This window comes from Hylobates moloch, unplaced genomic scaffold (genome assembly GCF_009828535.3).
Source record: "Hylobates moloch isolate HMO894 unplaced genomic scaffold, HMol_V3 SCAFFOLD_1, whole genome shotgun sequence".
Classification (NCBI taxonomy): Eukaryota; Metazoa; Chordata; class Mammalia; order Primates; family Hylobatidae; genus Hylobates; species Hylobates moloch.
In genome coordinates, this window is record NW_026652276.1 from 35,358,609 (window position 1) to 35,386,502 (window position 27,894).

General features: G+C 37.8%; 1 protein-coding gene across 1 annotated transcript in view; it reads left to right on the plus strand.

Moving 5' to 3' along the window:
* DYTN (dystrotelin) overlaps positions 1-27,894 on the plus strand; it is a 66,843-nt gene that overhangs the window by 22,163 nt on the left and 16,786 nt on the right. The window contains exons 8-9 of the mRNA XM_032754784.1: positions 1,700-1,811; positions 3,254-3,402. Coding sequence (XP_032610675.1) covers positions 1,700-1,811; positions 3,254-3,402 — 261 coding nt within the window. The remainder of the gene's footprint in view (positions 1-1,699; positions 1,812-3,253; positions 3,403-27,894) is intronic.

Below are 27,894 nucleotides of genomic sequence, written 5' to 3' on the forward strand. Positions count from 1 at the left end.
TACCTGAAAGAATTTCCATGGGGATTAACTGGGTCAAAATGTACACTGCCTGCACATAGAACAGGCACAAAAATGCTAGCTGCTATTATATCATCCCACACTATTTATTAACATCCTGTCATGGGAATCAGGGTTGGAAGTACAGCAGTGGACAAGGGTAGCTGAGGGGCGATCTCAAGGTATTTACATTCTCTTGCTCTGCCTCTAAACGACTTTGATCAGACCATCAGACCTTCTGTCATCTGGCCTCAGAAGCTTTCCAAGGTTTTTTCTTGCTGTTATTCAGGGCAATTAGTAGGTCTGATAGATGTAATGTCCTCTAAACCCTTCTTACTCATCCCAATCTTTGTTACCTTATTCCTCCTCTTCTTTCTACTTGGGATTTCCTTTGCTTTAATCTCCAGCCCAGCCTTCCGTGTATAGCATGAGCCTCACTTTCCAGACCACACCAGCCCATAGGGCTCTCCCTCTGCCTCCCTGCTATACCCCTCTTCTCCATGCCTTTCACTTGGCACTTAATCACACATCACCTAATTCTGGAAGTTATTACTTCAACCTTCCGTGTCAAAGCTTTGCCACAAGATATGAAATTTAAGAGCACTGGAATCTTATCATATTTCTTTTTTGTAACCTTTAAGAGAGAGGTTGAAAACCCAAATGCTTAAAAGGCAAGAAAAGTGGTATACATGAAGGAAATAGGACAGGTAGGGACTATGGCTAGCTCAGAACTGTATGTCCAGTCTAAAAGGAGAAGCTGCTGCCTGGTTCTCACCAACTGTCACCATATGAGGACAGAGTTTTATACCACACACACTGCAGTTAGAGAAGAGAATTTACATATCAGGGGAAAAATGTATAGCTCCCTGTTATTTTATAGACAAACAACATGGTCCCACTCAAATATCCTTAAGAGTTACTAACTGATGATTGCTAGGTCTTACTGGCTCCCCACTAACATCACAATAGTTTCCTGAGTATTATGGGACACCCTTCCTAACCAGAGTGTCTCAAGACTCTCTCCTCTCCTTCTGACCACAAAGGGATTTAAGGCTGTCATTTCTCATAAAGAAAAAATCCCCAATGTTGATGGGTCAAGAAACTTGGGTGTGGTGAGGAATTCCCCTCCTCCACTTTAAATCTTTCCTACATACAGACGTCTATAAAATGACAAGTGCTTATTTTTAAATTTGTTATCTATGGCTTAATTTTCCCCAACACCATGCAGGAATACAGGCCCAATATTATCATACTCTGCAAAAGTTTAAGACAAGCCAAAATTTGATTTTATTGAAATCTATTTTTTAAATTAGCTATTAAATTCAAAGTATTTGAGTGCGTTGTGCAGCTGCACAAAACGCGGCTGCAGATTTAAGGGTTTATCCTAAAGGTTGTAGCACACAGCACCCTGCATATAGAAGGCACTTCGTAGTTTGGGAAATAAATCAGACTTCTATACCATTAGCGTATATGGCATCAATATAATGCCATTTGAAAATACTATCATATGAAGATTTATTTGAGTAAATAAATGCATTAGAGTCATTTAATAATCCCATAGTTTGGGAGAAACTTTACACCGATTTGGCAGCTCAGACATCTTCTGTATATTTTGGGTTGCTCATTCTCCACCTGGATATTCTTTTTTTTTTTTTTTCTCATCTACTAGTGATGTAAGCTGTGCTTCTATTTTAATTGGCAGATACCGCTGTCTGAAGTGTCTCAACTTTGACATCTGCCAGATGTGTTTCTTATCTGGTCTTCACAGCAAGTCCCATCAGAAGTCTCATCCTGTCATTGAGCACTGCGTTCAGGTAACATTTAATGTCACATACCAAACTATGCATTAATCAATTCAGTATAAGCTATAGCCATGAAAAAAACTTTCCCTCCAGTGAAACCACAGATTCTGCTCCTGTCATACATTACAATATTTAAGACTAAGCAAGTAGCAAACTCCACCTTGAATATCTCTCAATATAAGTATGCTTTCCTCACATTATATGTCTCAGTGAAAGTTTTTGGGCAGAAGAAAAGGCCAGAGTTCAGTCTGAAGTAATTGATCAGATACTCTGGAATAGAAAATGTTAGTGAAGAGTTACAGGGAGCAGCACTGGAAATGGGTACAGATGGAAAAGAGAAGGGCTCTGATATGGCAAAAATGCTGCAGCAAGACTTCTAGTTACTAACATATTTTTGGAGAATTTTTCTTTTTTAACATGTCTTTTCCTGAACCATACATTTCAAATATTTCTTCTTTAGGAAAGAAGAAAGATTATTATCTCAATGTTGACTGAAAAAGTATACAACTAAAACTTCACAGCTGCCTTTCAAATTTTTTAAAATTATAAATACCTAGCAAGTGAATTCAGTTCTTTGTAAGAAGAGAAATAGCATAATACATTTTAGCAAAAAGCATTCTATTTTTTCCCAGAAAGAACATTTTCTTTTCATTACTAAATTCCAGTGAGTAAGTTTCTTCACACAGATGGCAACCTCCTCAAATACCACAATAGCGAAGGATGTTGATTAATTAACTTTGCCAAGGATAGTTTTCCCTCCTTCTCTCCTTTACATGAATGGCCCGCAAAGGTCAAGTGTCTGAATCTTGCCAAATAATTTCCAGTGGGCATTGCCTCACCCAGGTCCTCAGGTTCACAGGCCTAGGATCCATCTTCCTAGTTCTAAAAGTCTTGGATTTGTTGATGTTAGAGTGACACCATGTGGCCACTTTGTTATTACGCTTTAAATTTCAAGTGCTGAAACCCTTGAAATGAGACATCTCATTCCTTCTTTGCTTCCTTTTGGTAGAGGTTCTTAACTTGGGGTGAATAAATGGATTTCAGGTGGCCTGTGAGTCCACTGAAATTGTATATAGAATGGAATGTGTGAGTATTTCGCTGGAAATAAATCCATGAGTTATCCAATTCTCAAAGGCATCCACAACACTAACTGTGAGCAACCACAGGCTTAGTCCCCTTTGACACCCTCCTCTAGGTGTAGAATGCCAAATGACGGGGCTACTCTAAGGAAGAGGACTTATTGAGGGGGTTTGGGGTGTTTAATTTGGAGACTTATGCTATTTCTATGAGAACGTGAAGAAATTCAGGGACAAGAAGGAGGTAAGATTATTTTTCTGAGGACTTAAGAGAAATAATTCCAAAAACTTTCATGGTGGCCAGTCCATCCAAGTAAGGAAAGAAGACCACATGTAGACTGATCTGACGCTTTTTAAAAATGTTGGCCCTTTCAACAGACGTCAGCAATGCAGAATACAAAACTTCTCTTCAGGACCCTCAGAAACAACCTTCTTCAGGGGTGCTGTAGGAAGAAAGAAGCAGCGAGAAGCCAGCAGCTGCTGGACCAGGTGAATCCAAAGGGTGTGCCTCACCACGCGCAGGCCAGGTGAGTGGCTGCGAGGATTGGCAGAGCAGCCGCCAAGGGCCCTGGGTGTTAATGGTAACCAGCCAGCAATCTTTCTAATGCTGAAGATCCTAGACAAGGCAGGAGGAGGGGTGAGGGATGGACTTCAGATTTTTTTTTCCTCTAAAAAGGGCCTTTAATTTCGAAGTAGAACTAAAAGGCCACAACACCTTTTGGTGACCCATCCAGTTGTTTAGAGTTATTTCTACAACTGAAACCATCAGAAAGACAAAGAAGATTTTTAATATTAGAATATTTGAATAACTTTGTTATATTCCTAGTTTCTGCTGGTTTGCTTTTGGAAGCCTAATTAAAAATTAGTACTTTATTTAAAAAAAAAAAAAAGGAAAAGAAAGACACTCAGCACACCACCACTCACAGATGAGTGCTATTCACATTTTAGCATGAAACAGAGATTAACCAAAACAGGGATTATGCTATAGATACAATTTTTCATTCTTCGTTCCCAAAACATCGTTTTTAATGGCCTTACTCTCTTCCTTGTAAGAAAATGCCACAATTCACAAGCAATACATTATTGAACATTTGGCTATTTCCAAATGGTGCCCCCCAAAATTCTAGAGTCAACATCTCTATGCATGTATTTATCTAAATATTTTTATGTTTTTATTAAGGGAAAACTCATTCAATGAAAATCATTGAATAAAAAATTGCGAACTTGGTTAATCCTCAAAATTCAGAATGCCAAATTGTGCTCCAGAGGGGCACAGCCTACCACTTCCAGTATATGCATCACATACCTGATCATCAACCTAAAGATGACCTTTAAAAGGTTTTTGTGACCTTCATTTTTGAAGTAGCCACTTCTTTGTAATCTAAAATAGCAGAAGATAAAGGAGAGAAACACTTTTTTTTTTTTTAGAGACAAGATCTCACTCTGTCGCCCAGGCTGCAGTGCAGTGGCACGATCATAGCTGACTGCAACCTTGGATTTTGGGGCTTAAGCGATTCTCCCACCTCAGCCTCCCAGGCACACACCACCATGCTCACTGAATTTTTATACTTGTGTTTTATAGACGTGGGGTCTCACTATGTTTCTCACGGGGGTTCTTAAACTCCTGGCCTCAAGTGACTTTCCCACCTCGGCCTCCCAAAGTGTTGAGATTACAGGCACGAGCCACCATGTCCAGCCTCATCACTTTGAGAAAAAGAAATATTTATTCACTTCTATTTTGCCTACTGGGAGTATAAGAATAGATTAGTTTAAATGAGATTGGTATTCACTTGTTAATTTCTTTTATAATTCTCTAATCTTTTCTCAGACATCCAGCAGCAAATCTCCATCTCAATCCCAGACCCCTATTTCTGTGGTCATTTTGTTGCTTTAAAGTTTGTTGTATTTTAAAATATGTTTTTATGGCTCTTTAAAGGATAAAGTACACAATGACCTCACAATTAGATGCTATCTATTATTCCTATATCACATTTACCTATCAGGTTGTTAATCAATATATGATTAAAGTTAGAGAATTTGGATATCATCTTGATGTATATCTTTAATATTGCACATAGAATTTAAATTAAACAATAAAAACAAAGATATCAGTTTCCAGTTTATTCTTAAAGCCACCTATTTTCACCTTTCACTAGGAAAGTAATGATAAGATGTTAATCACCTAGATATATTGGATACTTGAGATCTTGCCTAAATTTCTATATTCCCATAGTCACATCACAAAGATCCATACTTTTTTTTTTTTTTTTTTTTTGAGATGGAGTCTTGCTGCGATGCTCAGGCTGGAGTGCAGTGGCACCATCTTGGCTCACTGCAACCTCTGCCTTCCGGGTTCAAGCAATTTTCCTGCCTCAGCCTCCTGAGCAGCTGGGATTACAGGCACCTGTCACCACACCTGACTAATTTTTGTATTTTTAGTAGAGACGGAGTTTCACCATATTGGCCAGGCTGGTCTTGATCTCCTGACCTCAAGTGATCCGCCCATCGCAGCCTCCCAAAGTGCTGGGATTACAGGTGTGAGCCACTGTGCCCAGCCTCCATACTCTTATTTGCATTTCTTTTGGCTACTGAAGCCAGACTGATCTTTTACACATTTTTGACACAAACATGACAGCACTTCTCACCCACTCATCCCTTCCAAACCCTCATGCCTTCCTTAAATCAAATTCCTCCATCGTTTTCCCATCGTTTTTTAGGCTAAAAGTGAAAAGTTGTAACATTACTTAGTCTTGGTCCTCTTGGTCCACCATCTTAATCTCTCCAGCTTCATTCCTGGTTCCAGCCCTGATTCTGCCTCACATATGGCTAAGCCAGATCTATCCCACCCTTAAGACTTTATTTTAAAGGATTTGTCATAGTTTGTAACTACATATTTATTTATCTAACTATCTGATTAATGTCTGCCTTCTCATTTGGCTAAAATCTCCATCAAGGAATCTGATTTCACTCCCTCTCGCAATTCCAATACCTGGCTCATAAAGTCATACAAACAATTCAATCCATCAGCAAATCTTGTTGGTTGTACCTTCAAAATGGATTTGAACTCCGAGTGAGTCTCGTTATTTCTACTGCCACCACCTCAGTGGTCCCTTTCTCCCACATTGTCACATGACCTCCTAACTGGTTCCCCTGCTTCCTCCTCGGTCTCCCCATGGTCTACTCCTGGTGCCACAGGCCCTTTTCAAATTTTGACCAGATCATGTCACTCCTCTGCACAAACATTTTTGTGGCCTTCCCTCTTCCAAGAAAGTCACAGTCCTTCCAGTGGCCTTTAGCCTGGCCCTATAAACCCTGTTCCCCACCAGCTCTTGGTCCTCTTCTGCACCTCTCCCTGACTTGTTCTGCTTCAGCCTCACAGCTGTCCTTGCTGCTCCGTGAATACACCAGGCATGCTGCCACCTCGGGGGATGGGCAATCCTAGATCACCTCCCTGCATGGCTTGACTGCTCACCTCCCAAAGACCTGCTGAGGTTTTTGCTCAAATGTAGGCTCATCCTGAAGGCCTTTCCTGACAACCATTTACCATTCAACCACTGTCCTCACTCTGGCACTCCCAGTTATCCTTACTGGCTCCATTTTACTTCAAAGCACTTAATCACCCTCTGACATCCTATATCTTACTTATTATTTATTGCTGTGCCCCTCTCTATAACGTAAGCTCTATGAGGGGAAGAATGTCCATTGTTTCCAGTTGTATTGCCAGAATCTATAATAATGTCTGAATATGATAAATCCTCAATAAATATTTGTTGAATGACTGACCGACTGACTGACTGAATAATAAAATGTATAGCGCATGATGGAGGGATTGATGGATGGATAGATAGGGTGAACCATGAGCTCTTTAAGAATGTAGCTGGAAAGAATCAAGGAGCGTTGGAACAAGGTAATGAAATTTGACTGAATCTGGAACAGAGACAGAAGCCTTGCCCTCAACTAACCACATGTGTGGCGATGAGGAAGTCACTTCACTTTTCTATGACTCAGTTTCTTTACCTGTTAACTGGGATAACCTCTCCTGTCTACTCCCAGAGTAGTATTTCTGGAGGTGAGATGAGGAAAGGGAATTGCAACGGCTGTACAAAGCCAGGGTTCTCTAAATGTCAATGTGTTGTACTCTGTCCACCCCAAGTACAGTAGAGTTTTTCCCCAAAATAACATTCTAATGTAATAATTTTCAGTGTACCCTAGACTTTGATGAGTTCAGAAATTCTGATTTGTGGCTCATCTAGGAGAAAAGAATGTGGAATATTACTAAATCACAATGTAATAATAGTAAAAAACACATCTTTGGTACCTGTTATATTGGCACACTAGCACTGACCATCTTCTAAGAGATTAATGGTTATTGCCAAGTGATAATATTGAATTCGTTCAATGATTCAGCAAACTATCTGCATGGTAATAAGCCTTCTCCCTTTTGATGTGGTTTTATTTCCTTTACATATGATAGTTTGCACTGAGAATACTTTCATTTACAAAACCAGAATTGAAAGTTAGGTGCCAAATATCATCACTCTTATTAAATATTTCAGGAAGTTCTTGAAAACGTAGTTAAAAAGAAAATTAAACTGCGGAAAAATAACAGACAGAATTACTTCTCTTTGTAGCTAATTTAATTGTGAATTACTAAGAAACCCCAAGTAACTAGTAAAAATTACTAGAATTAATAGGCTTCAAATGATGGTGGAAAAATAAAATAAACATACAAAATTCTTCACTGTACTAGCAATAACCGGCTAGAAATTTTATAAAAATCTCATTCAAAATACATGTAAAAATTATTTTTAAAAGAAACTACAAAAAAGTTTAACAAAAAACATACAAGACCCAAATAAAATTATATTTTATTGAGTACAGAAAACAAGTCCTGAACAAAAGGAAAAAATGCCAAATTTCTAAATGAGAAGACTAGCATAAGAATGTACCTGCTCCAAAATTAATAGTTGATTTTTATTATTCGCAGATTCAATACTTACAAATTTGCCTATTTGCAAAAATTTATTCATACCCCTAAAATTAACACTCCTGGGGCTTTGTCAGTATTTGCAGAAATGAGCAGAGTGGCAAAAAATTTTGAGTTGCCTAATGCATGTTTTCCCAGCTGAGGTCAAACCAGATAGTGCTCTGTGTTACTGTTTCAGCCCTCATTCTATAAGCAAGGGTCATTTTCGTGTCTATTTTGTGTCATTTTTTTTTATATTTGTGCTTTTTTTTGGTGATTTTACTTTGGCAAATGGCCCCAAAGCACGGTACTGAATTGCTGTCTAGTGTTCCCAAGCACAGCAAGGCTACGATGTGCCTCGATGAAAAAATACACGTGTTAAATAAGCTTCATTCAGGTATGATTTATATTGCTGTTGACCATGAGTTTAATGCTAATGAATCAACAATCTATATTTAAAAAGCATCTTTATACAGAAACACATAAAACAAAGTTGTGCGTTGATTAGATGACAAAAATATTGTGGCCAGAGGCTTGCAGGAACCTAACCCTGTATTTTCTCTAGGAACAATGGGTTCAGTATTTCCTAATTCACTGTTCAAGGTAGCCTTATAGAGCATCATCTACTGTATTTGCATTTAATGCATTTCCAGATAGAATCATAAGGTTTTCTAAATAGGATAAAATAATTTTGAAGATATGTTGGAAGAATAGTTGTACAAGAATAGTAAAATTATGAGACTGAAGAATTGTGAGAAGGGACATTAATATCTCAAGAACAGATGTTAATACAACAGATATTAACACTTACTGTAAAACTACTATGACCAAATAATATAGTATAAAATGGGAATGAACATGTAGATCTAAGGATGAGAATATAAAATATAATAATTGATCTAAGCATATATGGGAACCTAATATGTGATAAAGATGATATTTCAATTCGTGGAAAAATAATGCATAATTGGCTATCCATCTGAAAGGAAAATTGGCCCTTATTTTGCCCCATATACTAAAATAAATTCCAAATTGATTGAAATTTAAATGTAAAAAGAACTTAAAATAAATATTAGAAAAAAGCAGAAAATCTCCTAAAGAGAGAAAAACAAAAAATCATGAAGGAATAGACAGATATATATGATAGCATGAAATTTTAAACATTTTGTTATGGTAAATGATACTATAAACAAAATTAAAAATAAGCCCTAGACTTAGAAAAATATTTTCGGTAATAAGATAAATGATGTTATAAAAAGGGTCCCTGAAAAATTGATAAGAAAAACTTGATGTGAGGTCAGAAGTGTTGACTGCTGTGGAGAATTCAAAACAGGGACCTCCCTGGACATCAAGATGGAAGAGCAAATAGTTCCTCATGCTGGAGAAATGCTCTCCAGTGTGGTGGTCACATCTTGTAAGGATTCAGTCCCACGTCGAGTAGTGTCTTTGACAATGGAAGGGATTGCAATCCTCCAACTCAGTGCCAAAAGTGTGGACGGGTTTGAAGCTTTTTATGATTCCATTAAACCTATCCAGATTATCAACAGTGCCATAGAAAGGATGAAGCCAAGGAAATTTCCCCATGGCAAAACAAATTTATTTCACATTTCTTCTGTATGTGAGGGGTAGCAAAGTTCTGTATGAGACTTATTATCAGGCATTCAGTATACACTACGCTGTGACACGAGGCAGTCTCTGTTGACCAAGGACTTGACAAAGGCCGGTGAATTTACCATCCACTCTGCTCCTCAGGAGGGGAAGTTGACTCCAAATCCTGTGGACTTCACAGATTACACCTGCAACCTTACAGAATATCAGAATATCAAAGAGAGAGCCTTGCTCCCCAGATTTCTCATTCGAGAACACCCCAACTCAATGAACTGTGTCATCGTGTAGCTGCTTACAGGAGAGCTGGTGGTGAAAAGGCATGGGGCTGCAGCTGGTGCACACGGAGACCTGTGGGTGTGCAAAAAGCTATGCCCATGATTCCACAGAGATTCCTTATATTCAGATGCCCATGGGGACATTTGTAGGGGCCTCTCTGTCCCTATATACATGGTCTTCTCCAGGCTGTTTACCTGCCCTATGCTGAAGACCAACTTCAGAGTGGAATTTGAGGCCACCATCGACATGCGTCTTCATGCTAACCACCTGGTCACAGAGAACTTCCCATTGCAACTCTGCAGGACTCAGCCCAGGAGGAGGGAAGCACAGAAAACAGGGGTGGCCTTGTGGATATCCTGCTGGAGATCTTTCATGGGGAACTAAAGCCAGCAGTATATACTTGTTTTTGTGATTATTCTGTACCAGAAATGAAATGGACTCCTTAAATTACAATTATTTTTCCTCCTAATTTCCTCGAGGCTTCTACTTCCAACAGGCACCTTTAATCATATCTTTTCTTTGAAATTCAATAGAATTTCTTAATGCTATTTGCAAGATCATTTCACAGAAAACGTTTCCTATGACCTACCTGTTCTTGTACCAAAAAAGGCACAGAAAACCTGTTGTGACAGCCATTGGAGCTGTGCTGCAAAGTAAGATCATGGGGGCAAAAGGAAACTTCTCTCTGACTCGCTAATAATGAAAGTAGCTGAGCACTCCCCACAGCAAAGGGTCTGTGGCCAGGTGGCATTGCTTATGAAGTTTGCAGATACCCTCCAAGGAAGAATGCAAAGTGGCATCCACTGGAAATGTGTAGCTTTTTTTTTTCCTGCACTCTATTTCTGTAGTTCTTTTTATAACGTTTTTCAGTATAACTTCAAAATTTTTAGGGAACTGAGAAAAAAGCGTCCCTTGCTCTTATAGGAGTAAGGGGATTTGGCCGGTGCTGGAGTGTTTCTGAACTCTCAAAAACTGTCATAAGAACTCATGCTGCCATATTCCGAGAATATATTTAAATGCAAAGTTATGTAAGGGGAAAAAAATGAATGTTTGCTCCTTTTGTTATTGGGAGGGTTCTGAATGGCAGGAGCCCCGTGCCCAGGGTGGGTTGGTGAAGGCTCCTCTCCCAAGGGTGGTGCCAGGAAAATGTCCTTGACTTGATGAACTTGGCCTGCCCCTCACCCACCTGAGGGACCTGTTTTATCCAGGGTTTTTTGACCTGAAGCCAATGTTTCCTCAGTCTCCCTTTGTGGTTCAAAATCAATGGTGAGTCTGTTGCAAAACATTTCTTCCTTCAAACCCTATCATTGTTTTCTTGGTCCACAATTAACAGGTTCTCAAAGATAAGCTATGTGACCAGGTGAAGTGGCTCATGCCCATAATCCCAGCACTTTGGGAGGCAGAAATGGGAGGATTGCTTGACCCCCGGAGTTTGAGACCAGCCTGGGCAACATAGAGAGATCCCGTCTCTACAGAAAAAATAAAAAATTATCTGGGCATGGTGGTGCATGCCTGTGGTTCCCGCTATTCAGGTGGCTGAGATGGGAGGATTGCTTGAGCCCAGTAGGTCGAGGCTACAGTGAGCCGTGATTGCACTGCTGCACTCACTCCAGCCTGGGTGAAAATGTTTCAAAATAATAAATAAATAAATAAATAGATAGATAAATAAGCCATGCTACTTTGCACACTAATTGCCCTTCTTTCATAGTTGCCCTTCTGTGCAGGCCTGGGTAAGGTAGGCTCAGGCTGAAGGCCTCCCAGGCTGTACTTCCATTGTCCTGTAACAGTGTTTGGTGATCTGTAATGCTCCCTACATTACATGCCTTCAATGCGGAGGGTAAACAAACCTGATTTAGGCACTGCTTTATCTTAGGACTTCACCAATTAAACTGATAAAACTTATTTTCTGAGTCATTTGCAAGTTGCTTTTTAGAAAATACATTTCTGGTTTATAAATCTTTTATGCTCATATGACATTAATAACTATCTGTATTTGATGATGTGTTCAAACTGAGTGGCAGAAAATAAAGAGGCCATATTTTCTAAGAAAAAAAAAACTCAAGAAGAAAAAGAAAATGGGGAAGAAGAGGTGGGTGAAGAGGAAAATACACAAAATATAAAGGCAATCACAGAAGAAGAGTTCCAAATGGCCCTTAGACACCCAAAAAGATGCTCAACCTCTCTATTGGTTAGAAAAAATGCAAATAGGCCAGGCTTATGCCTGTGATCTCAGAACTTTGGGAGGCTGAAGGTTCTGCCTCCCAAAGTTAAGGAGGATTACTTGAGGCCAGGAATTTGATACCAGCATGGGCAACACAGGGAGACCCCATCTCTACAAATAATTTTAAAATTAGCTGGGTGTGGTGGTGTGCACCTGCAGCCTCAGCTACTTGGGAGGCTGAGGTAGGAGGATCGCTGGAGTCCAGGGGGTCAATGCTGCAGTGAGCCATGATAGTGCCACTGCACGCCTGACAGAGCAAGACCCTATCTCAAAGAGAAAAAAAGAAAAAAGAAAAATGCAACAATGACATATCATCGTTTTACTTATTGAAAAGAAGAAGATTAAAATGAATGGCAACATCCTTTGCTGGTGAGGAGGGAAGAACATAGATGCTCTTGAAATCTGGTAGAAGTACAAATGGCTACAGAATTTTCAGAAAATACACTGAAAAATATTTATTCAATAAGTTTATTGAATGTTGTTCTAGGCACTTGGGCTACATCAATGAAGAAAAAGAGACAAGGATTTCTGCTCTACTGGAGCTTGCATCCTAGCGAGGACCAGACAAATGAAAATGGTATATAAAGGAATTATATCATACGATAAAATATTTAAGCTTTAAAGTTTAAAAAAAGGAGAGGCAGATAAGAAAAATAAAGACTTGCAGAGTTGGCAGCAAATTTAAATATGGTAGTTATAGTGGGCCTCAGTGAGAGGTGACATTTGATCAAAGTTTTGAAGGAAGTGAGGGAGTAAGTCATGCAGACATCTGAGAAAAGGACACTGCAAACTGAGGAGACAGCCAGCACCAAGTGGGAGCACGCTTGGTATCAGGTTGGTGCAAAAGTAATTGCGGGTTTTGCCATTAATTTTAATGGATTCAAAGAACAGCAAGGGGGCTAGCACAATTGAGTGAGATGAGGAAGGAGAGTAATAAGAGAAGAAATAAGGCGGGGCGCGGTGGCTCACGCCTGTAATCCCAGCACTTCAGGAGGCCAAGGTGGGCAAATCACATGGGGCCAGGAGTTAGATACCAGCATGGCCAACATGGTAAAACCCTGTCTCTACTAAAAATACAAAAATTAGCCAGGCGTGGTGGCATGTACCAGTAATTCCAGCTACTTGGTAGGCTGAGGCAGGAGAATCACTTGAACCCGGGAGGCAGAGGTTGCAGTGAGCCAAGGTAGAGCCACTGCACTCCAACCCGGATGACGGAGCGAGACTCCATCTCAAAAAAAAAAAAGAAAAAGAAAAAAGAAGAGGTGAGGAAGTGGGGGCAGATGGAAGGCCAATGTAAGGACCTGGGCTTTTACTCTGGGGAAACATTGGAGGATTGTTAGTAAAGAATCTGAGGTTTCAAAACTCTCAGTCTGGTTGCTATGTAAAGAGAGCCAAGAGTTAGAAGAAAGGTTATATAAACATTTTCCTAAATTTTTTCCAATATTTCTAGTACAAATTTTAACTTAAAATTTCAATCTGTTTGGAATTTATTTTAGCAAGGGTCTAGCTTTACTTTTTTTCCTGGTGTAGGGGATTATGTGATCTTTTAGCCAATTATGTGATCTTTTTCCCACTTAATTAAAATGCCAGCTTTCTCACATATTAGCTTTCCTTGTATACTTGGGTTAATAGAACTTATATTCTCATCCTTAGATCTATGTGTTTATTCTTGCATTTGCACTAAATTATGTTGTCATGGTGGTTCTATAGTAAGTAGAAGAATAAGATTGCCATCAACCAAGATGGGGAGGCTACAGGTAGAGAAGGTTTGTGGGGGAAATCAGGAGTCTAGTTTGGGACACATTAAGAGTGAGAAGTCTCTGAGATGTCCACGGGGAGATATTGACCAAGCAGTTGACTATTCATAGCTGGAACTTGGAAAAAAGGGTCTGTACTGGAGATACAAATTTGGGGGTTGTCGGCATGTTAATGGTTTTTAAAGCCATGAGGTTATATGAGATCACCAAAGAGAGAGTGTAGAAGAGGATCAAGGACTGAGCCCTGTGACACTCCATTTACAAAGCTGCAGAGAAGAAGAAAAACCAGCAAGGGAGACTGAGAAAGAGGAAAGAATGGAGAGGGAAGAAAACCAAGAAAGTGATGAATCCTGGAATACAGGTGAAGAAAGTGTTCAAGGACGAGGGCATGGTGTTCAAATGCTGCTGCTAGGTAAAATAACAATTTGACCTTTTACCCTTGAAAGGTCAATGAATCCAGGAGCTGGATTAATTTGAAAAAAATTAACAAAATAGATAGACCACTGGCTAGACTAATGAAGAAAAGAAAGAAGAATCAAAAGACACAATAAAAGATGAGAAAGGGAATACACTACCAACCCTACAGAAATACAATCTACCATCAGCGAATACTATAAACACCTCTAGGCAAATAAACTAGAAAATCTAGAAAAAAATGGAAAAATTCCTAGACACACATACCCTTCCCAAGACTAAACCAGGAAGAAGTCGAAACCCTAAATAGACCAATAACAAGTTCTGAAATTGAGGCAGTAAGTAATAGCCTACCAACCAAAAAATGTCCAGGACCAGACAGATTCACAGCCGAATTCTACCAGAGGTACAAACGGGAGCTGGTACCATTCCTTCTGAAACTATTCCAAACTATTGAAAAGCAGGGACTCCTCCTTAACTTATTTTATGAGGCCAGCATCATCCTGATGCCAAAACCTGGCAGAGACATAACAAAAAAAGAAAACTTCAGGCCAATATCCCTGATGAACATCGATGCAAAAATCCTCAATAAAATACTGGCAAACTGAATCCAGCAGCACATCAAAAAGCTTATCCACCACAATCAAGTTGGCTTCATCCCTGGGTTGCAAGCCTGGTTCAACATACACAAAGCAATAAACAATCCATCACATAAACAGAACCACTGACAAAAACCACATGATCATCTCAACAGATGCAGAAAAGGCCTTCAATAAAATTCAACACCTCTTCATGTTAAAAAACTCTCAATAAACTAGGTATTGATGGAACGTATCTCAAAATAATAAGAGCTATTTATGACAGACCCACAGACAATATCATACTGAATGGGCAAAAGCTGGAAGCATTCCCTTTGAAAATTGGCACAAGACAGGGATGCCCTCTCTTACCACTCCTATTCAACATAGTATTAGAAGTTCTGGCCAGCTCAATCAGGCAAGAGAAAGAAATAAAGGATATTCAAATAGGAAGACAGGAAGTCAAATTGTCTCTGTCTGCAGACGACATGATTCTTTATTTAGAAAGCCCCATTGTCTCAGCCCAAAAATTCCTTAAGCTGATAAGCAACCTCAGCAAAGTCTCATGATGCAAAATCAATGTGCGAAAATCACAAGTATTCCTATACAACAACAACAGACAAGCAGAGAGCCAAATCATGAATGAACTTTCCATTCACAATTACTACAAAGAAAATAAAATACCTAGGAATATAGCTAACAAGGGATGTGAAGGACCTCTTCAAGGGGAACTACAAACCACTGCTCAAGGAAATAAGAGAGGACACAAATGGTAAAATATTCCATCCTCATGAATAGAAGAACCAATATCGTAAAAATAGCCATACTGCCCAAAGTAATTTATAGATTCAAAGCTATTTCCATCAAACTACCATTGACATTCTTCACATAATTAGAAAAAACTACTTTAAATTTCATATGGAACCAAAAAAGAGCCCGTATACCCATTTGTTTGAGGGAATGAATTCATAGGGAGAAAAACTGATGAACTGGTGCAACAGGGGAGAATTATTGGAGCAAGGTCATTCAGCAAAGAGGGGGTGGGATACACATGTAGAAGGATTCACTTTAGAAGAGTGTATTTATTAGACATTAAAATACACACAAGATTTGGCCCTTGGAGTACAGGACAATAGGCCAGAAACAACCTAAGTGTCCCTTCGTAGAAAAGTGGTGGAATATGTATGATTACGAACATTCTGCAGAACATAATGAATCCACTTAAAAGAACAAGTTGCTATCTACTATACTGGAAGGAATTCACCATCATGCATCAGAGAAAAAAGCAAGTAGCAGAATAACGTGTCTGGAATGATTTCCTTGTTTTTTAAAAAAACAGATTTAAAATACATATTGATGTTTGTAAATATCTGAGTACAGAAAATGATGTGTATATGATATGGTTTGGCTGTCTCCCCACCCAAATCCCATCCTGAACTGTAGCTCCCATAATCCCCATGTGTTGTGGGAGGGACCAGGCAGGAGGTAATTGAATCATGGGGGCAGGTTTTTCCCATGCTGTTCTCATAATAGTGAGTAAGTCTCATAAGATCTGACGGTTTTATAAAGGGCAGTTTCCCTGCACACACTCTCTTGCCTGCTGCCATGTAAGATGTGCTTTTGTTCCTCTGTTGCCTTCTGTCATGATTATGAGGCCTCCCTAGCCATGTGGAACTGTGAGTCCATTAAACTTCTTTTTCTTTATAAATTACCCCATCTTGGCTATTTCTTCACAGCAGTATGAAAATTGACTAACACAGTGTATAACTGACCATGCTGGCACTCTGATTTCGGACTTTCAGCCTCTAGAGCTGTGAGAAAATAAATGCCAGTTGCTTCCACCACCCAGTCTGTTTGTTATAGCAGCCTGAGCAAATGAAGACAGAGCAGAACAATACCAAGATATAAAAATTATTCAGATGGGGTAGGAATAGAGTATGTCATTCAGAAGGTTTGTTACAAAGAAATTGTGGGTCACTCTATTCTTCTACCCCAAAATGCACACCCCTGGTATAATTAAGTATATCACAGAATAATCGTGTCTTTCCCTATGTTCTCACTGTGTCTTGTAGAAAGCATAATGTTATGTTTAAAATGATTGTATATTTATATGTTCTTTAGATGTGAATTATCTGGGATCAAGAGTTCTCTGCTTTTTTATTTTGTATCTGCCATAACTTGGGATGATGTTTAAAAATAGTTTTTGAATAAAAGAAGGAAACCAAATGGAATTATATAACAGAATATACCTGACCTTAAACTAGTCTGATATATCATATCTTTCAGATTTGACGTGATAAACACATACCTGCATTTATAACTCCTAATGTCTGACCTGGACAAGATGACCTGGGGGATTTTCTGCTGTCACCCCTGAATTCTTTGTATTCTCATGTCTAGATTGTCAAGGAGGAAGGAAAATTGAATTTCTATTTCTATTATTGGCTACTTGACTCTCTGTCAACAAAATTGTCTAGAAAAGAACACAGAGAGAAAAGTTGGCCTACTTTATTGCTGTTGTGGGGGTGGGTGAGTAAAACCTTCAATATCTGATGTACATTTTCTAAAAAGGCTTTCCTCAATGTCATACCTGATAATTAAATTTGCTACAACTTTCTTATAAAACTCGGTAATAGGGTCTCCATTCAGTACAAGAGTTCTAAAGGAACAGCGGATGTAAGGCCAACTGGACCAATGGAAACAGCAGCCACAGGTGCCTCCAAGCCTACACCTGTACCTGAAAGAATGTCTCGGGGTCAACAAACTGAGGACAGCAACCCACATTACCAGGTGGGTCCAAAACGGAAAGGAACTGCTACCAAAGCACAAATAATCTGGACCATTTTGTAGTGAGGTTCAGTGAAGTATTCCCTAGTTTGGGGATTCTTTTTAAGATATTCATATGACCAAGGAAAAATCTAAAACCTTCTTTTATTGGATAACTTTTTATCTCGAATCACAAAGTGCTATACATTTATTATAGAAAGTTTCAAAAAGTCAAAAGAGAACAAAGAACAAAATTAAAATGGCAAATAATCCATTATTACCCCACTGTCAATATTTTGGTATACTTCCTTTCCTATAAACTTTTTAAAATTAGTTTAGACTATACTGTAAAATTTATTCATTATATAGTTCTCTATAGTTAGATTATGAACATTTTCCATTGTCATTATAAAAAACATCTTAATGGTTATATAATTTTTATTTAAATAAGCATAATATGATTTAACTCCACTGTTGTTGATATTTGGATTATTTCGAATTTTTGCTATAATTTAAAACTTCACTATTAAAATTCTTATACATTGTTCTTTGTAAACAGATCTCCAATTATTTCCTTAGGATACATTTCTAAAGTGAATCACAAGAATGAAAAGTACAAACATTTTTAAGGCTCTTCATGCTTATTGCAAAATTGCCTTTTAGAAAGGAATACCAAGTTAGGCTTCTAGTGAATGTAGCACCTTTCTCACAAGATCCTTGCTAATATTGACTATTACCTTGTTTTAATTTTTGATAATTTTATCACTGGAATATATTTAATTTGCTTTAATTTGCATTTCTCTGACTCAGAGTGAAATGAAGCTTTTTCCCACATAATGTACAAGGCAATTGTATTTTTTCCTCTATCAGCACCTGCTGCCATTTTTACTGATGAATCAGTTTGATTTACCAATATATTTAAACTTTTTATATTTTGACTAGGGAAGTCTTTCTTCCTAGTTATTTCCTTTTAGTCTTATTGATAATATGACTTCCTACATATAAACTTTCAATTCTTATAAAAGCGTTAGTCTTTTTTTTTTTTCGAGATGGAGTCTTGCCCTGTCACCCAGGCTGGAGCACAGGGGCACTATCTCAGCTCACTGCAACCTCCGCTTCCCGGGTTCAAGCGATTATCCTGCCTCAGCCACTCAAGTAGCTGGGATTCCAGGTGCCCGCATCACCCCCAGCTAATTTTTGTATTTTTAGTAGAGACGGGGTTTCACTGTGTTGGCCAGGCTGGTCTTGAACTCCTGAACTTACGTGATCTGCCTGCCTCACTCTCCCAAAGTGCTGGGATTACCGGTGTGAGCCACCATGCTCAGCCTAAAAACATTAACAGTCTCTCTTTTTCTTTGTAATTTCTTACACACTTTTATGCTGGGAAAAGTTCATCCATTGAGAAATCAAATGACTCTAGCTGTATTTTATTTTAACATGATTTGATTATCTTGACACACAGCTTTTAAATCTATCTGGTTTTTATTCTGATGCATAATCAGAGGTCAGATAAGAGAGTTCCCTATTTGTTTTTTTGAATAAATCCTTTCCTTTTTAATTTTTATGATGGTTCCTGTAGTATACACCAAAAATTTTATCATTTTAGAATGTGTTTTAATGCTATCTATTCAGCTCAATTGCTTTTCATTTTATTTTTACATAAGAACAGCATTATTTGAATTATTCTAGCTTTCTGACAGCCATTAACATAAAGCTAGTTTTCCCTTTTTATTTCATTTTGTTAACCAATTTACTGAGATACAATTGACATGCAAAAGCTGTACATGCTTGGGTGCAGTGGCTCACACCTGTAATCCCAGCACTTTGGGAGGCTGAAGCAGGCAGATCACTTGAGCTCAGGAGTTCGAGACCGGTTTGGCCAATGTGGTGAAACTCCGTCTCTACTAAAAATACAAAAAGTTAGCCAGGCGTGGTGGCACACTCCTGTAATCCCAGACACTTGGGAGGTTGAGGCAGGAGAATTGCTTGAACCTAGGAGGCGGAGGCTGTAGTAAGCCTAGATTGCACCACTGCACTCCAGCCTGGGTGACAGACCGAGTCTCTGTCTTAATAAATAAATATATAAATACCATTTAATCAGTTTTTTTAAGAAAAAGAAAGCTGTACATATTTAATGTATACCACTTGATGAGTTTGGGGATAAAGATGCACCTGTGAAACCACCACCATTAAAGCCATAAACATACCCATCACCTCCTAAAGTTTCCTCCCTTTATAATTATAATTAATTTGTACGTGTGGTAAGAACACTACAAGATCTAATCTCTGAGCAAATTTTAAGTATACAATATACAGTGCTGTTAACTATAGGCACTGCTGTTTAGTACACCTCCAGAACTTGCTTATCTTGCATAACTGAAACTTTATACCCATTAACCACTTTCCCCCTTTTTATTTTTATATTTTTACATATTAGCTATTATAACACAATTATTCTTTTTAAAAATTTTTAAATTCTGGGATATATGTGCTGAACGTGCAGATATACATGTGCCATGGTGGTTTGCTGCACCTATCAACCCATCATCTAGGTTTTAAGCCCCGAATGCATTAACTATTTGTCCTAATGCTCTCTCTCCCCTTGCCCCCGACCCCCCGACAGGCCCCGGTATGTGATGTTCCCCTCCCTATGTCCATGTGTTCTCATTGTTCAGCTCCCACTTATGAGTGAGAACACGCAGTGTTTGGTTTTCTGTCCTTGCGATAGTTTGCTGAGGATGATGGTTTCCAGCTTCATCCATGTCCCTGCAAAGGACATGAACTTATTCTTTTTTATGACTACATAGTATCCCATGGTGTATATGTGCCACATTTTCTTTATCCAGTCTATCATTGATGGGCATTTGGGTTGGTTCCAAGTCTTTGCTATTGTGAATAGTGCTGCATTAAACCTATGTGTGCATGTGTCTTTACAGTAGAATGATTTATAATCCTTTGGGTTTATACCCAGTAATTAGATTGCTGGGTCAAATGATATTTCTGGTTCTTGATCCTTGAGGAATTGCCACATTGACTGTCACAATGGTTGAACTAATTTACACTCCCACCAAGTGTGAAAGCGTACCTATTTCTCCACAACCTCACCAGCATCTGTTGTTTCCAGACATTTTAATGATCATCTTTCTAACTGGCTTGAGATGGTATCTCATTGTGGTTTTGATTTGCATTTCTCTAATGACCATTGATGATGAGCTATTTTTCATGTTTGCTGGCCACATAAATGTCTTCTTTTGAGAGGTGTCTGTTCATATCCCTCGCCCACTTTTTGATGGGGTTGTATAACACAATTATTCTTCTCAAAGAATCTTGAAATCATTTCTAAGGTGCCAAAATTAATCCTATTAGTATTTTGGTTAGCTTTGCATTAAACCTATATGTTGATGTGGAAACAACTTTTATCTCTGTGATATTTAGGTTTCTCTATTTTTTCAAGTGTTTTTCTGTCTCTCAGTAAAAGGTTATATATAGCTGATTTCCTGTCATATTGTGATAATATTGTGAGTAGGGGCTTTTCTCACTGTATTTTTTCTTAATTATTGATGATGATATGTTGGAAAGCTATGGCTTTTTGAATAGTTACCCTGCAAAGAGAAACTTTTCTGAATGAACTCTTTTAGAAACTCAAATATTGGTTTATTTTGAACATCTTGCTTCTAGGTAGACAATCACATAATCTGAAAAAATATATATATTTAAAAATATTTAAAGATCAACATATAAAATATAAATATATATTTAAATATATACATATATACACATATATACATATATATGTTTATATACATATATGTATATATTTAAATACAATTAAATACAAAAATACATATACATTTATATATGTGTATATATATACTTAAATATACATATATGTGTGTGTGTCTTTTCCCCTCCAATATTTAAACCTCTCATTTCTATTTCAGGTCTTTATTCCTGAAAGACTCCACATCTTTCAGAGCAATGATATATAATTCAAGAGCTAATGGGGCAACTATTTTTAATGAGAGTAGATTTAGTGGAGGCATTTCTCTAGTGCTTTTCCTTTAGATATTACAGTTTTAGTTGTTGGCTTGAGATGGTTTTTAATGTGGAGGAAGTGTTTTTCTTGTCCTTGTTTTTAAAACTTTTTTGGGGGAGATGTTTTGATTTACTTATTTAAAATCTGTTTTCAGCACCAAGTGAAATTTTCAAACATTTTTTTCTTATTGGAAGTATTTCATTAATAGAGTACCTAATAGTAAACATTTCTGGCATTGCTGCAACTAAAATCTACACTTGCTTGTAGATTATTCTTTAAATGTCCTTTAAATTTTGTTTTCTATTTAGAATTGCAACATTTATGAATCAGAATATCTCCCCACTCCATCTTATCTGCATCAGTTTTGAGCATTTGAGTTTTTATGGCTACATTAAACAACTGAGTCATATTTCATCTTTTCTTGTGTTTGAAATAATTTATCTAACATAGGAACTATTTATTTCTTTAACAATTGCTAATATTCAAGAGTAAAGCCCTGGGCACTGGAGGCTTTATAATAGTTTCATACATTTTTTATTTGTTCAAACTTAATAGTCTTCATGCTTTCTACAGTCAACTTTGATAATTTTATTTTCTTGAAGGAATTATCTGCTTTATCAAGATTTTCAAAATAGTTAAGAAAACTATTTTAAGGTATCATTTTATTTATTTTTCAAATCTTCAAATTTCTATTTTAATTCAACTGAAATATGCTCAACTTTTACTCCCAGAAATCAAGTCATTTTTTTCCTAAGGATCATTTTTGTTTCTAAATATCTGCTAAGAAAATCTATAATGTCCTCAAAATACACAACTACTGGTCAGCCTTTGGTCTATTTAATATGCCCAATTGCGTAATTTTTCTGGAAGAGTAGAGTAGACCAGATAATTTGGATGTTTGTAAGGATAAAAGTCTATTGTAAGTTGTCTATGCAGGTAAGGACTACAAATTAATTGCAACAGTAATGTGCTGGTGTATGCAATTATAGTATAAATTATATTGCTCCTTTGTGGCATGTATTAGAAGACTCAATAGTGAGGTCCTTAAGAAGACACAAAGCCTATTCTCATTTACATATGGCTGAGCAACATGAATTTTCTTTAATCTGTTGTCCCAAAAGAATGGGCAATTCTAACCACAACAATATGTGCCACCTCTGATATGCAGCCAGTGAACTGTGTTGTTTACCACGTTAGCGGACAAAGTTCAGCTTTGAGGGGACCATTTCTAAGATAGGTTGCATTCAACCCTGACATCTTTAAACTACTACAGTGTCCATAGATATGAAGTCTCTGCCCAAGACTTCTGGTTATAACTTACAGATAAGGCTTCCTTCTGTCCATAGGGCCTTAACTTGCCAACTCAGTATCATAAGATCTTAGGTTATTTTAAAAAATCGGAGAACCAGCCAGGCGTGGTGGCTCATGCCTGTAACCCCAACACTTTAGGAGGCCGAGGTGGGCAGATCACGAAGTCAGGAGTTCGAGACCAGCCTGGCCAACGTGGTGAAACCCCGTCTCTACTAAAAATACAAAAATTAGCTGGGTGTGGTGGCGCGTGCCGTGCCTGTAATCCCAGCTACTCAAGAGGCTGAGGCAGGAGAATCGCTTGAACCCAGAAGGAGGAGTTTGCAGTGAGCCAAGACTGTGCCATTGCATTCCAGCCTGGGCGACAGAGCAAGACTCCATCTCAAAAATAAAAAAATAAAAAATAGGAGAACCAATGCATGCATATGTCAGTAAAATGTTCAGAAATTTTAAAAAGGGAAGAGATAAGAAAGAAATATTCTCACTTGTAAGTGGGAGCTTGGGAGCTAAATGATGAGAACACATGGTCGCATAGAGGGAAACAACACACACGGGGGCCTCCCGGAGGGCAGAGGGTGGGAGGAGGGAGAGGATCAGGAAAATAACTAGTGGATACTAAGCTTAATACCTGGGTGATGAAACAATCTGTACAACAACCCCCATGACACACATTTACCTATGTAACAAACCCGCGCATCCTGCACATGTACCCCTGAACTCAAAATGCAAGTTTTTTTAAAAAAGAAAAATAAGATGGGGGAGAGAACTTTAAAAATCCCAGTGAAGTTTTTTCATCAAAGACATTAGAAATGCTATCTTTTTTTAAGTGTACATTCTGCAAATACTTTAGCATGTTTTCAATCAGCTGTTTATTTGCCCTCACATGTGTAACTCCACTTGCAAGCTTTCCTGCAATCATAATCAGTACAGTCTGAGCTTAAGACAGGTTTTCAGAATATGGTCATCTGTAATAGTCAGAGAAAAACTGGAGTTTCCATATTGCAGTTAAGTGTGAGTGGAGAGTAAGTCTTGTGACCATCCAGTGACAAGTGGCCACCTGTGTGTGATGTTTTATCGGGCCTGTCTCCATTTTACTCATCAGCTCATATAGACTGGGACACCTGGAGACACCCCTCATGGGATACCTGCCAAGACACAGGCATCATGCTAGAGTGTGTGACAGAGAGCTGGACTGATGTATGAGGACAAATAAGGAGCTACTCTATTTCCTGCTTCAAACAAACGAGGAAGGAAAAACATTTCACAATGCAGGCTTTTCCTCACTGTAACATCCATTTGTTCTGAGGGAGGAAATTTAAAAGCTGTTTTGCTCGCTTATTTCACTTTTCTTTTACTTCCCTCTCACCTTCATTTTTAAAGTTGCTACATCCTATCTTGGGTATATAACATATTTTTATTAAAAATGCACTTCATAGAAATAAGACATGAATCTGTTTGACATATAAGAAGTTAAAATATTATAAATAAATCTAAGGTCCTTTTCAACCATAATTCTCAACCCAGGTCCAGTCCCTAATTCCCCAGAGGTAATCTGTTTGAAGTATATCTTTGCAGATCTTTTCCTATGCATTTTCAAGTGTGTGTGTGTCTATGTGTGTGTGCGCATGCACCTGCCCAAAGGGGCAAATGGATAGTGTCTATTAAACTTAAAACCCAAGAACCTTGCACATGTGCACAAGGAGGCACATACAGCTATGTTTACTGCAGCATTGCTTTTCATTCTGAAAATTTTGAAATATTGGAAACAGCTTATGCCTTCATTGAGAATGACTAAATAAACCATAGTATCTGTTCTATGGATATACCACCATTTGCACTAACCTGAAATGCTTCTCAATTGCAGGAAAATATGTACCACATAATACTGGTGCAAGAAATTCTTTTAAAGATTTTCTTCATATTAATAATATACATTAGATCACTGAATTATTTTATTTGAGAATTTTAAGGTTTTTCATTGTTCTCCCTAAGTGTTAGAACACATAAATAAGTTTACAGCATATGTATACAACTTTCTTACTCTATCTCCACCATATATAGAGAATGAATAGAGGTAAAAAATGGCTTATGAGAGTACAGTCATTTTACAAAGCCATGATATTCTGCAATTATTATTTAAAATGTAATTATTTTAAAAATAATGTAAAGTTCACTGATTCAAAGACTATGCTATGCATGTGGAAGCTGTTTAAGTATTTGAATGAAGAGGCAATGGCACATTTCACTCAAAGGGGCTGCAAAGGGCACATACCAACCAGAGAATGTGACTTTAAGTCTGTATATAGCTCAGTTTCTTCTTCCTGCTACTGCCCTTTTGCTTTTTCAGGCTGTTTCTGTGGAACAATGTTCCTAAAATGGCCAGTCCCTCTTCAGATCATTTGCAGGGATGGGAGAAGGCTGCAGATTGTAGCCACAGCTGTTTATAAATGGAGTGTAATGAAATCCAATCTTTCATTGAGACGTGTGGGAGCCAAGGGCTGGAACATGGTGCCCCAGGAGCCTGGGCCAGACTGGGTCAGGTCAGAACTTGCCCTGAGGTTGCAGTTCAGGGCACAGAGTGTGATGTAAGAGACAAGGTTTGGTGGGGAAATCCTAAGTGACAGCCAAGTTGACCATTATTCATTCAAAACACTTGGTGGATTTGAAAAGAAATGATAACTTTAGTGCACACGCAGGTAGCAAGCAAAGGAAAAACAAGAAAGTGAAAGTTGAAGGTGGATGGTAGAAGTAAGAGACTTCCTAAGCCAAGGGAAAGAAAGTGACTCAACTGCTTCTTGTAGATGCCTTTGGGGAAGAAGACATTCAGGGTAGCAACTTAACTTGAGCAAAAGACTATTGTGATGTTATTTCTAAAACCTAAAACTGTTATAACTTCTTTTGTGAAATTAGATACGCAGCTGTACCTTGAGCGTGTAAACATCTGCGTCATCATACATGAATGTAAGCCCAAACAGCAGCCACTTTTTGAAATAGATTTAATTTCTTTGAAAAACATCATTATCATGTTCTTATATGGATTTTTAGGAATGTGGGTTAAATTCAAACCAAAAACTTATTTTCTTATTTCTTCCTTCTCTAGACCATGGTCAGCACTAGAAATGAACTGCCGAGGACTCATGAATCCATTAATGCTCTCCATAGGGAAAGAAGGTAGGAGCCACACGAGTATGTGCAAATACCGACCACAGAGAGAAATCCATAGCATTTCTTTTGCTTTTAGAGAAAAAGTTTCTACAAAAATTTTACCTTTTTTTTTTAATTTGGGAGAAAATTTTAAGCCAAGAAATCCTGTGATTCCAATATGAAAGTAAAAGGGAGCTTTGAGTCTATTTGAGTAGTTAAGCATAACAAAAATCACTGGGCTAAGTAAGTTTTGACTTTCGATTGCCCGATTTTAGGAATTTGCTTAAGCACTTTTAGTGAAGTATTGATTCTTGTGTATATCTTGTGTTATGTATGTGTTTTACCTTCTTCTGAAGAAATCAGTACTGGTTATCCAACAGCATGTAACTTTCTACTAGGTTTATTAGGCTGAATGGAAACTGTCTATCATCTTCTTCTTGTGTCTTAAGGAACTAATCATTTCTTGAGCTCCTAGCTCCTGCTGTTATTCCTTTAGAAGACAGAATTCCTGGCTCCCCAGTAAGAAGTTTCTCCTGAGGGAAGACCTTTGTTTTCAGGCACAATACTTAATATCAAGTAGATGTCCAATAAACTAGCAATTCTATGTATATATGTATGATGAGATATGCTTCCTAATCTAAATGTACAGAAGAAATAAAACATTTTCTAAATTCTGTGATAACTCATGAAAAGGAGTTCAAGAAACACTTTTAAAGTATCAAAATCATTTAAATATTAAAAGTAGTTTTCATCTTTTTCATGGAATAAGAAAAAGAAAACATTTTTAAAGCAGTAAAGCACTAGAAAGGCTATATTAAAATTGAAAATGTAGAAATAAAAGCAAATTTTAAAATTTAGTTTTTTAACTTAATTCTTAAAATGGTTATTTAAAATGAATTATTTTAAACCAAATATTCCTTTTGATATAATCCATGTCTACTATTTACACCATTTGTATCCTACTAAAGTATTTATCACTACAAAGTGTACCAAAGTGTAAGGCTGATTACTGAATGAAATATAACATGAAGCTCCATCTTTGTTCCTGTCTGCACCATCATTTTTATCAATAATTTGGATGAAAACTGTAGAGAGCCCAGTTCTCAAATGTGTGTGTGACATGATACCAAAACCCCTAGGTAATAAACAATTACAATCTTGGATCACTGAGATTTAATAGACTGGAACAGTGAGGCAGTTAATAAAGACCAAATTTTAAGGGATTAAAGGAAAGTCCCTCAATTATGTCACTGATTATTTTAAAAGCAACAGTCTCAGACACATTAACAGAAAGAGTACTATTCGATTACTAGTTATCTATTATTAATCTACACTGTGCTAGGTAAATTTATTAGTCCAATCTCACACTGCTATGAAGAAATACCTGAGACTGGGTAATTTATAAAGCGAAGAGGTTTAATTGACTCACAGTTCCACATTGCTGGGGAGGCCTCAGGAAACTTACAATCATGGTGGAAGGCAAAGGAGAAGCAGACACCTTCTTCACAGGGTGGCAGGATGGAGTGAGGGCAAGCAGGGGAAATGCCAGATGCTTATAAAACCATCAGATCTCGTGAGACTCACTCACTATCATGAGAACAGTATGGGGAAAACCGCCCTCATGATTTAATTACCTCCACCTGGTCCTGACCTTGACACGTGGGGATGATGGGGATTACAATTCAAGATGAAATTTGGGGGGGACACAGCCAAACCATATCAGTAATGGACAAATTAAATAACATTTCACTGCTTTGGGCATGATTAGCTTGCCTAGGGAGTATTTGTGTTTCATTTGAACAGTTAATACATGGGAGATTCAAGCTGCTTAGCCCCCACCAGAAAGCAGGAATACATATAAAGATATAAAAGTATAGAAAGGCAGATTTCAGGTCATTTGAAAGGAATTATTTCTTAGATAACCTGCACCGTTTATTATGAGTTC